At 44.8% G+C, this 12,380-nt stretch overlaps 1 protein-coding gene across 1 annotated transcript; it reads right to left on the bottom strand.

The window, feature by feature from the left end:
• Nucleotides 1-9,456: 9,456 nt before the first annotated feature.
• Nucleotides 9,457-10,061, bottom strand: LOC127327228 (uncharacterized). The gene is made up of 3 exons (XM_051354005.2): nt 9,962-10,061; nt 9,661-9,868; nt 9,457-9,567 (listed from the first exon to the last, which is right to left on the bottom strand). Exons 2-3 carry the CDS (start codon nt 9,865-9,867, stop codon nt 9,463-9,465), a joined length of 312 nt encoding a protein of 103 aa, XP_051209965.1. The 5' UTR covers nt 9,868; nt 9,962-10,061; the 3' UTR covers nt 9,457-9,462.
• Between the last annotated feature and the right edge of the window lie 2,319 nt (nt 10,062-12,380).

The following is a 12,380-nucleotide window of genomic DNA, read 5'->3' as shown; positions in this document are numbered from 1 at the left end:
GGATTAGAGGGAGTAATTAAGATAATCTGTTGCTCATAGCGCCGTATGGTACTATGGTGCTCATATTCTCGTTTTGCTTTTCAGAACAGCGACAAACGGATATACCTGGCACTCAAAGGGGTTGATGCTAAACATAATAATCTTCGCCGGGATCAGACTGAAGAAGAGTACAGTGGCCACCTAAAGCTAGATGATAAGATCAAACTACAAGAGAAGCTGAAAGATTCAAGCCAAATGCTAGGAATTGGTTCAGTTTTAATAGCTACTGTAACGTTCGGTGCCACTTTTGCTCTTCCAGGAGGTTACATAGCAGACGATCATTCACATCGAGGTGCACCAACACTTGGTGGCACATATGCGTTTGACGCATTCATGATGGCGAATGCACTAGCTTTTATTTGCTCCTCAATAGCAACCATTGGTCTCATGTTCTCTGGAACTTCTTTGGTTAACTTGAGGAGCCGCCAAATCAACTTACGGACATCGGTATTCTTCATGGCAAGTTCGGTCACTTGCTTGTGCGTTGCTTTTGCACTGGGTGTGTATATGGTGCTAGCTCCGGTTGCTCATGCTACTGGAATTGCTGTCTGTGTGCTTAGTCCTCTCGTAGTGCTATATAGAAGTCTCGAGTTCTCGGTACAATTGTCTATTCTTGCACGGCCATTATACACTCGGATGGGACCAATTCGCGCATTTATGTGGCTAGCAGGGGCGATCATCTTCAAAGTGTGTAAGGAACTTTGGCCCTTCATATTTATATTTGGTTGGGCCACAATTGCACAGAATCTTCGGAGGCACTGATGACAAATAGCATCAAATATGTGATGACTTGACTTAATAAAGTGGATCTCTGTTAGTCCTGTGGCAAATCGTTCTTTAGTATATGCTTATTTGCAATATATGTTATGAAAGTATATTGGTCTACTTTTTTTTTCATAAACTTCAACTCATTATTCATTTGTAATCAATCTTACATCGGACACCATAGGTGGTATAATTGAAATCCATGGTTCATCCAGCCAAACATTTTGGTCTGGACCCCTGCCTAGTTTGGCTAACTCATGAGCTACGCTATTGGACTCCCAAGGTACATGCTCAAACTGAATCTTAATAAATTCAGCTGAGAGATAATAACAATCATCAAAAATTCCGCAGGATGGGGCACCATCATGCATTGTATTGACCACTTCTAGGCAGTCAGATTGTACAATCAATTTGTTGCATCCAATAGATTGTGCGCAAGCATTAGACCTTGCTTTAGAGCTTGAGTGATCCTGATTCTGAGATTCCCCCTCCCGCATCACCCTCGCGTGATGACTGGGAGAAAACCCCATATCCCACCGTCGTCGGGCCTCCCCTTCCCCTCCCATCCTACATTGCCTCTGCAACAGGGTGCCGCCTAGCAAAGACAGGTTGACGCCGGTGACAAGGTATCGACTTGTCAATGCCTACAAGTTGTAGACTAGGGTTTCGTGGAAAGTAGAGGGCAAGTAGATCTCGAAGGTTTCAGCCAAAAAGGTACTCGACTACTAAAAGATAGGGTTGTGTTGACAATAAAATCTATGCTTTATTTCTCCCTCGACTCCCCCTTATATAGGAGGCGGAGCCGAGAGTTTCGTAATGTACAAGTTACAAACAGCGGGACACTCTTTGAGTTCGTCCCGTATAGTTACAAGTCTTTATTCCTAATATATCTCTATCTTCCATATCGACACCTTATTGGGCTTCCGGGCTTTATATTCTTCGAGTCATGGGCCTTCAGTAAACTCCAGGTACCTTCTTCGGCAGGTCCATTGGGTGTGCCTATGTCAGTCGGCGACAGCGAGGCCTCCTCGTCCTCTGGCTCCGGAGGGTGAGGACTGGGAGCATCCTCCGGGCTAGGGTATGGAAATTGGACGTTGGGTGCCACGACAAGCCGACGCACGGGCTTGTCCTACAATAGCAACGCAGCGGGCGGATGGGAGGTGGTGGCGCGTACTAGATGTCAGTGGTGTCGGCATCTCCGAGTGGCGCATGTACGTCATCGGCGTCGAGGGTTATGGTCAGCCGCCTCTTCAGTGGCTGGTGGGTGCTCGACTGACCTCTACGGAGGAAGGAGGGCATGCTTGACGGCTGTCTAGTTCGCTCGCAGGCCGGCGTCATGCAATGCTGCTATGCCGTTTGTGCTTGCTATGGGCCAGATCTAGGCTAGGCGGGACCGGATCTGCCGGCAGCGGCGCCGCAATGCCCTCCAGGTGGATCTGGCCACGGAGTAGCGGTTATGGTGGCTTCTTGACCGTGATGGTGCGTGTTGGTGGCGGCAAGTGTGGTGGTGGAAAGGGCCTCTTCATGGGGAAAGCATGGTACAGGGTTTTCGGGCGACGTTGATACGTCTCAAACGTATCTATAATTTCTTATGTTCCATGCTACTTTATTGATGATACTCACATGTTTTATACACACTTTATGTCATATTTATGCATTTTCCGGCACTAACCTATTAACAAGATGCCGAAGAGCCAGCTGTTGTTTTCTGCTGTTTTTGGTTTCAGAAATCCTACAAAGGAAATATTCTCGAAATTGGACGAAATCAACGCCCAGGGTCTTATTTTTCCACGAACCTTCCAGAAGACCGGAGGAGATACGAAGTGGGGCCACGAGGCGGTGACACAGCAGGGCCGCGCGGCCAGGGCTGGGGCCGCGCCGCCCTGGCGTGTGGGCCCCTCGTGACGCCCCCTGACCTACCCTTCCGCCTATAAGAAGCCTTCGTCGAGAAAACCCCAGTACCGAGAGCCACGATAGGGAAAAACTTCCAGAGACGCCGCCGCCAATCCCATCTCGGGGGATTCAGGAGATCGCCTCCGGCACCCTGCCGGAGAGGGGAATCATCTCCCGGAGGACTCTTCATCGCCATGATCGCCTCCGGAGTGATGTGTGACTAGTTCACCCCTGGACTATGGGTCCATAGCAGTAGCTAGATGGTTGTCTTCTCCTCATATGCTATCATTGTTCGATCTTGTGAGCTGCCTAACATGATCAAGATCATCTATTTGTAATGCTACATGTTGCGTTTGTTAGGATCCGATGAATATGAAATACTATGTTATGTTGATTATCAATCTATCATCTATGTGTTGTTTATGATCTTGCATGCTCTCCGTTGCTAGTAGAGGCTCTGGCCAAGTTGATACTTGTAACTCCAAGAGGGAGTATTTATGCTCGATAGTGGGTTCATGCCTCCATTAAATCTGGGACAAAGGATGTAAAGTTCTAAGGTTGTGGATGTGCTGTTGCCACTAGGGATAAAACATCAATGCTATGTCTAAGGATATTTGTGTTGATTACATTACGCACCATACTTAATGCAATTGTCTGTTGTTTGCAACTTAATACTGGAAGGGTGCGGATGCTAACCCGAAGGTGGACTTTTTAGGCATAGATGCATGCTGGATAGCGGTCTATGTACTTTGTCGTAATGCCCAATTGAATTTCACACTACTCATCATAATATGTATGTGCATTGTCATGCCATCTTTATTTGTCAATTGCCCAACTGTAATTTGTTCACCCAACATGCTATTTCTTATTGGAGAGACACCACTAGTGAACTGTGGACCCCGGTCCATTCTTTACATCGAATACAATCTACTGCAATACTTGTTCTTACTGTTCTCTGCAAACATCATCATCCACACTATACATCTAATCCTTTGTTAAAGCAAGCCGGTGAGATTGACAACCTCAGTGTTACGTTGGGACAAAGTATTTTGGTTGTGTTGTGCAGGTTCCACGTTGGCGCCGGAATCCCTGGTGTTGCGCCGCACTACACTCCGCCACCATCAACCTTCAACGTGCTTCTTGACTCCTACTGGTTCGATAAACCTTGGTTTCTTACTGAGGGAAACTTGCTGCTATACGCATCACACCTTCCTCTTGGGGTTCCCAACGGACGCGTGCTGTACGCGTATCAAGCTCTTTTTCTGGCGCCGTTGCCGGGGAACGAAAAAAAGTTACACCACAAGGATTTTCAACTCGCACGTCAACAGCTCTTTTTCTGGTACCGTTGCCGGGGAGATCAAGACACGCTGCAAGGGGAGTCTCCACTTCCAATCTCTTTACTTTGTTTTTGTCTTGCTTTATTTTATTTACTACTTTGTTTGCTGCATTATATTAAAATACAAAAAAATTAGTTACTTGCTTTACTTTATTTACTATCTTGTTTGCGTTCTCCATATTAAAACACAAAAAAATTAGTTACTTGCATTTACTTTATCTAGTTTGCCTTATTTACTATTGCTAAAATGGGTACTCCTGAAAATACTAAGTTGTGTGACTTCACAAACACAAATAATAATGAATTCTTATGCACACCTATTGCTCCACCTGCTACTACAGCAGAATTCTTTGAAATTAAACCTGCTTTACTGAATCTTGTTATGAGAGAGCAATTTTCTGGTGTTAGTTCTGATGATGCTGCTGCCCATCTTAATAATTTTGTTGAACTATGTGAAATACAAAAGTATAAGGATGTAGATGGTGACATTATAAAATTAAAATTGTTTCCTTTCTCATTAAGAGGAAGAGCTAAAGATTGGTTGCTATCTTTGCCTAAGAATAGTATTGATTCATGGACTAAATGTAATGATGCTTTCATTGGAAGATATTATCCTCCTGCTAACATTATATCTTTGAGAAGTAGCATAATGAATTTTAAGCAATTGGATAATGAGCATGTTGCCCAAGCATGGGAAAGAATGAAATCTTTGGTTAAAAATTGCCCTACCCATGGACTGACTACTTGGATGATCATCCAAACCTTTTATGCAGGATTGAATTTTTCTTCACGGAACCTATTGGATTCAGCTGCTGGAGGTACTTTTATGTCCATCACTCTAGGCGCCGCAACAAAGCTTCTTGATAATATGATGATTAATTACTCTGAATGGCACACGGAAAGAGCTCCACAAGGTAAGAAGGTAAATTCTGTTGAAGAAACCCCTTCCTTGAGTGATAAGATTGATGCTATTATGTCTATGCTTGTGAATGGTAGATCTAATGTTGATCCCTAATAATGTTCCGTTAGCTTCATTGGTTGCCCAAGAAGAACATGTTGATGTGAACTTCATTAAAAATAATAATTTCAACAACAATGCTGATCGGAACAATTCTAGTAACAACTATAGGTCATATCCTTCTCATAATAGTAATGGTTATGGTAATTCTTATGGGAATTCTTACAACAATAATAGGAGTTCACCCTCTGGTCTTGAAACCATGCTTAAAGAATTTATTAGTACACAAACCGCTTTTAACAAATCTGTTGAAGAAAAGCTTGGTAAAATTGATATCCTTGCTTCTAAAGTTGATAGTCTTGCTGCTGATGTTGGTGTTGGCAATGTTTCTACTCCTAATGCAAAGCTTGCAAAACTGCCTGAAACTGCTAAAACTGTTGAAACTGCTTGTGATAAAACTGCTGAAATTTTTTCAAATATTGGGGACAATGATCCCATTGATTTAGATCATAATGGTTTAGATTTTGATGATTGTCACATCTCTGAAGTTATAAAGTTCTTACAAAAACTTGCTAGAGAAGAGAATTTGGCCTTTACAAAACATATTACAAATGCTCTCATTAAAGCTAGAGAAGAGAAACTAAATCGTGAAACTTCTATTCCTAGGAAGTTAGAAGATGGTTGGGAGCCCATCAGTAAGATGAAGGTCAATGATTTTGATTGTAATGCTTTATGTGATCTTGGTGCAAGTATTTCCGTTATGCTAGGAAAATCTATAATATGCTTGACTTGCCACCATTGAAAATTTGTTATTTGGATGTTAATCTTGCTGATAATTCTACAAAGAAACCTTTGGGGGGATTGATAATGTTCGCATTACGGTTAACAATATCCTTGTCCCCGTTGATTTTGTTGTGTTGGATATTGAATGCAATGCATCTTATCCCATTATATTGGGAAGACCTTTTCTTCGAACTGTTGGTGCTATTATTGATATGAAGGAAGGTAATATTAAATATCAATTTCCTCTCAAGAAAGGTATGGAACACTTCCCTAGAAAGAGAATGAAGTTGCCTTTTGATTCTATCATTAGAACAAATTATGATGTAGATGCTTCATCTCTTGATGTTACTTGATACACACTTTCTGCGCCTAGCTGAAAGGCGTTAGAGAAAAGCGCTTATGGGAGACAACCCATGATTTTACTTCTGCACTTTTATTTTATATTTGAGTCTTGGAAGTTGTTACTACTGTAGCAACCTCTCCTTATCTTTATTTTGTTGCATTGTTGTGCCAAGTAAAGTCTTTGATAGTAAGGTTCATACTAGATTTGGATTACTGCGCAGAAACAGATTTCTTGCTGTCACGAATTTGAGTAGTATTCTCTGTAGGTAACTCAGAAAAATCTACCAATTTACGTGAGTAATCCTCAGATATGTACGCAACTTTCATTCAATTTGAGAATTTTCATTTGAGCAAGTTTAGTGCCCCAGAAAAATTCGTCTTTACGGACTGTTCTTTTTGACAGATTCTGCCTTTTATTTCGCATTGTCTGTTTTGCTATGTTTGATGGATTTCTTTGTTCCATTAACTTTCAGTAGCTTTGTGCAATGTCCAGAAGTGTTAAGAATGATTATGTCACATCTGAATATGTGAATATTTGATTATGCACTAACCCTCTAATGAGTTTGTTTTGAGTTTGGTGTGGAGGAAGTTTTCAAGGATCAAGAGAGGAGGATGATACAATATGATCAAGAAGAGTGAAAACTCTAAGCTTGGGGATTCCCCCGTGGTTCATCCCTGCATATTTCAAGAAGACTCAAGCATCTAACACTATGGGAAAACAGGGCTTTGCCGTGCGCCCAAATCGCACGGCAAAGGCGATAATCGGCTCGGCAAAGCCTTTGCCGTGCGGCCGTGCACGACAAAGTTTGCTCGGCAAAGATCCGGCCGGCAAAGCCATCTTTGCCGTGCATCGCGCAAAAATCGCACGGCAAAGCCTTTGCCGAGCGACCTAGCTTTGCCGTGCGCTGCGCAGTCTTTGCCGAGCAACATGCTTTGCCGTGTGCCCACCTGCTTTGCCGTGCGACCCTCTTTTCCGTGCGCTTCCCCTCCAGCACGCACGGCAAAGAGCTGTTCTTTGCCGTGCGCTTTCCCTCAACACCGCACGGCAAAGGACCCTACAGCACACCAGGTGGCAGCGCAGTGCACAGCTGGGAAGCCTTTGCCGTGCGCATGTGCACGGCAAAGACAGCCTTTGCCGTGCGGCTTTGTCTTTGCCGTGTGCATGTGCACGGCAAAGGTGCTGAAAATATTCCAGCTTTTTGCTGTTTCCATTTAATCCCTGCACATATAATTCACAAAATAGATATATATTTCCAGATACATATATAGCACAATATATAGACATTTGCACATCATCAACAACAAAGTTCAACCACTAATAGTCCAACAAAGTCCAATGTTCCATACAATAGTCCAACAACAAAGTCCAACAACAAATTCATACATAGAATGTTCCAAGTCACACAACAAAGTTCATACAAGCAACGTCAACCTTCGCCACTTCCTTGTCCTTCGCCACTTCCTTGTCCTTCGCCACCTCCTTGTCCTTCGCCACCTCCTTGTCCTCCTACAAGTTCATGCATGCATAAGTGGCATGGAATGGCTAAACTTGACATGTAAGAAGTAGAATTGACATGGAAGAACTATAATTAACATGGAATGACTAAAATTGACATGTAAGAACTAGAATTGACATGGAAGAACTAGAATTGACATGGAATGGCTAAAATTGAACATAATCGCTAGAATTGACATGAAATGGCTAAAATTCAACATAATGGCTAAGAATGACATGGAATGACTAAAGTTGACATGTAAGAACTAGAATTGACATGGAAGAACTAGAATTGACATGGAATGACTAAAATTGACATGTAAGAACTAGAATTGACATGGAAGAACTAGAATTGACAAGGAATGGCTAAAATTGAACATAGTCGCTAGAATTGACATGAAATGGCTAAAATTCAACATAATGGCTAAGAATGACATGGAATGGCTAAAATTAACATGGAATAGCTAAAATTGAACATAATGGCTAAAATTGACATGGTTGAATGGCTAAAGTTCACAAGTGACATGGTATGGAAGAATTAGAAGTGTAGGAGAACTCACCTAGAAACTGCTGCAGGCTCCGGATGATGCCCGTATTGTTGACGATCAAGCCAGGTGTTAGCGGGCTCTGACTTGGCGCTTGCTGGAGGAGCGCCATCACAGCCGGATCGGGCGTGGGGATCTGCAATATCCAAAGTTCGGTTAGACAACAAACAAGATTGAGACGGAGATATTAAGTTAACCACTTACAAAATGTGGGAACATAGGAGGACACGACGTGCTAGGACCACTACTCCCCGGTGGGGAAGTCAGCACGGCCTGGTTCATGAACATCTGCTAGAACATCTGTTGCTGTTGTTGCATCTGCTGCAACATCTGCTGCTGCATCTGCATGTTCTCCCTAAGCTGCTGCTGCATCTGCATCTGCTCCTCTTGGTGCCTCCGTTCCCTTTCTTCCATCTCCGCCTACGTTGTGTTGCCGCGATGTCAGTAACATTGCAATGGAAAACATGTAATGAAGCGTAGAGGATCGACGAAGAACTTACCCGTAACTTCTCCATAGCTAGGTCCGAAGCCCGTGGGCGGGTCTCTACCCGAGGCTGCTCGCTCGTACGCCCACGACGGATCTGGCGTAGAGATGGAATGGTCTTTGGGTCGACTAACCCGTCAGCAATCCATAGGCGGCCACCCTTCTTGCCTTGTCCCGCAAGCACCGCAACCTCAACATCAAAGTCTTCGGTGGTTGGGTCGGCGTCTTCGCCGTGCTTGGCCTTGAACGACGAGCGGTACGCGCCACACTGGGCCTCCGCTAGCCCGTTGACCCACACGGACCCCGTTTCAGGATGCGGCTCCCTCCTGGTCTTGGACTTTTGGAAAAGGCCAAACAAGTTTGGTGTCACGCCTGTCTTCACTTCCTGCAAAAGAGTACATGCAAGTAAGTGAAGAGGGACACCCTTGCGGGGCTAACAATAACATGAAACGAAAGAATGAAGAAACCATTTGCTCACCTCTTGCTGCAAGGTAAGGGCCAAGTTCTTGCTGCCCAGGACATGTGATCCACCTCCCATCTCTAAACGCTTCAGCTTGCCCTCCTCGTGCTTCCGGGCGTACTCGGGGGATGTCCACCATATGACCATCGCAAGAAAGCACGCCTTGTCTTCCCCGACGTACTGAGGAGGGTTCTACATACACAAGATAGACCCATTATTAGAACATAAACTACATGAAAATGCGGAAATAAATAACACATCGATGCTAATACCTGCAGTTACTGCCACGGTGCCATGAGCGTATCCCGACAATCAGCCTTACTCATCCAAACTTTGCGCTCGGCGTGCCAGTCGCGGACGCACTAGACGCGTGCCTCGTAGTGCATGCCAGTCACCCTCACCCTGCACAACTCGTGTAAGATAACGTCGCACGCAATTTCCTCGCCCTCAGCCCTCGTGAAGTATTTCTGCAACCATTCACATAGGTAAAACAAGAGGAATTAGAGCAACTATTGGTAGTCAAGAAGTGTTTGAATGCTAAGAAGCCAAAAGTCACGTACCCAGAAGTGGCGGACAACCCGCTCTTGCATGTTGGTGCACTTGCCGCTAGGATCTTCCGCGTAGCTGTAGTGCTTCCAAGTCCAAGCCACATCGCGGCCACCACTAGGGAGATTGACAATCCCAGGGAAATGCTTCCTAATTAGGCCTCCAAGGATGTTCGAGTACTCACGTGTCGGCTTCCTCCTCGGGTCACCATACTTGAACATGCTGCACAACGAAATGCCAAAATCAGTATGCATGTGATAAAAATTTGTATAATGATAAAAATTTCAATAATGGAATGCCAAAATCAGCATGTACCTCTTTCCAGCGGGCACGAGAACAACATCGCGGAAGGCCCAAGTTTTTAGCTTGGGGAGTTTCGTAATCCCGCGCTTATACGGCTTCTTGTCCCGTGGTTCCAGCCTAGGATCGGCTGCAACGTACACCTCCTCCTCGGGCGGATACCAAACTAGGTCTGGGTTTAGCTCCTACGGCAAACCCCCCAACCCCTCATCCTCCTCGAGGTCCTCCCCACCGTCCTCCCCACCGTCCTCCCCACCGTCCTGCCCACCGTCCTCCTCGTCCTGCCCACCGTGCTCCTCACCGTCCTCCTTGTCCTCCCCACCCCAGTGCTCCTCGTCATCATCCTCGGCTGGGGGAGGACTAGGAGAAGGGGTACGAAGTCGCCGTGGCTGGGCGTTCTTCCTCCGTGGTGGAGGGCTAGGAGGAGCGCTAGGAGGACGTGTCTGCGACGAACCACTCGAAAGTCCCACAAGCTCAGCCACGGCCTTGATCTTCTTTTTGATACCTCCCTTTCTTTTTCTTGGCGGCATGTTTCAATCACCTGCAAACACAATGAAAAGAGTGGTTTATTAGTATGCAATGTAAACAGATGAATATTAGTGAAATCAACAATAATGCAAATATATAAGTAGATGAATATTAGTAGATAGATCATAGTTTATTACAAATAGCACATAGTTCAGTACATAGATCATAGTTTATTACAAATAGCACATAGTTCAGTACATAGATCATAGTTTATTACAAATAACACATAGTTCAGTACATAGGATAGCCTCACAATTACAACTACATAGATCAGTAGCCTATGTCGACATCCGTAATCGGACCACATGTTTCATCATCATCAGGCTCAGCGAACCAATAATCATCGATGAAACCTGGAGGTGGTCCATTTGGATCTAGGTCAATGCCTGCTTTGAACGCCTCGAGCAAACTTAGGTCTTCTACGGCACACACATCCTCAGCTTCATATTCTTCATTGTCTTCCTCCATAACCGCATCTTCTTCTTGCTCATCGTCTATGACCATGTTATCAACAACGGCCGACAAGTCGATAGTGAAATGACCGGGGAGCCCTTCTTCTTGATAAAAATCAACAGTCCTTGTTGAGGGGTCTACGCGGCGGTAATCGTCCTTGTTTGGCGGGGGTGGCCTAATGCGTGAAGGAACCGTCATCACAACATCCCATCCATGTAGACGTTTGGTCGGGTTTCGACACGCGTACGGGAGATAGAATACTTGGAAGGCTTGGGTGGCCAAAATGTACACGTCCTTTCCCTTATAAACAGAGCTTCTTTCAACTTCGACCAATCCAATTTCAGGATCCCGTCTCACGCGATGTGGGTCGAACCAATGGCATTTGAATACGACGGGATTTAGCCCTTTGTCAAACCCGTAATTCAGCTCGTATATACCCTCGACTCTTCCATAGTAATGGAGTCCATCATCACCTTGACATACCACCCCGCTATTTATTGTCTTCTTGTTTGGACGGCTTGTTGTGTATTGATGGGTCTGGAAGCGATACCCGTTCACGTCATAAGAATTGAACGAGTCGACGGAATGGTTGAAGCCCCTAGCAATTTTTCGTAGCAAGGGATTCATGTCTTTGTCAGTTCTTGCCTACAAGATTAGGACGACAAGTTTAGAACAAGAAATGACCGAGAAATGTTGACAGTGTACAAACAAATTTGGATAGGATAGTACCAAACCACAGAACCAGCTACTGAAACCGTGACCGCCGCCCTTATCGAAAATATCCTTGGATTCTTCCGAGGTAGGATCCCTGTGGGTATACCTCCAATATTTAGTCATGAATTGTCTACAACAGTGAACGGAGGAAGAGTTAGCCACGAACATACGATGAATGTTTGCGAATAACTAAATGGTTAGCACTTACTTGATGTACGGCTTCACTTCCACCATGGTGTTCAAGACATATGAGTGGATCAACTCCCGCTCATGTAAATTCGTTGTGTACGGCTTCGAGCCACTTGACTTGCCGCCAAGCCCTATGAAGATGCTAAGCTTGGGTACATCTTCATTGTTGGCGGCATTGTAACGGAGGACCGGGTTGTGCTTTGTGGGAATGTTGGGATCATAGTGCTTAGTGGTGAAGTTTGCCACCTCCACGTTCAGGACTGCCTCGGCTATGGATGCTTCGATCTTGCATTTATTGCCAGTCCTCTGACGAAGCTTTTGTGTTTCTCTCTCGGGACCAAACTGCCAACGGCCCCAATTCGCCCCCCCCCTTTAAGCATTCCTTCGCGAGGTGCAGGATCATATGTTGCATCGGATTAAAGAACGCTGGAGGAAAGATCTTCTCTAGATCACAAAGCAACATGGGTGCCTGTTCATCAAGCTTCTCAATCACTTTAGTGTCTAACACCCTAGCACAAATCTGGCGGAAGAAAAAACTCAACCTCGGTAG

The sequence above is a fragment of the Lolium perenne genome, chromosome 1 (genome assembly GCF_019359855.2).
Source record: "Lolium perenne isolate Kyuss_39 chromosome 1, Kyuss_2.0, whole genome shotgun sequence".
Lineage (NCBI taxonomy): Eukaryota > Viridiplantae > Streptophyta > Magnoliopsida > Poales > Poaceae > Lolium > Lolium perenne.
This window is presented reverse-complemented; position numbering and strand designations above follow the sequence as displayed.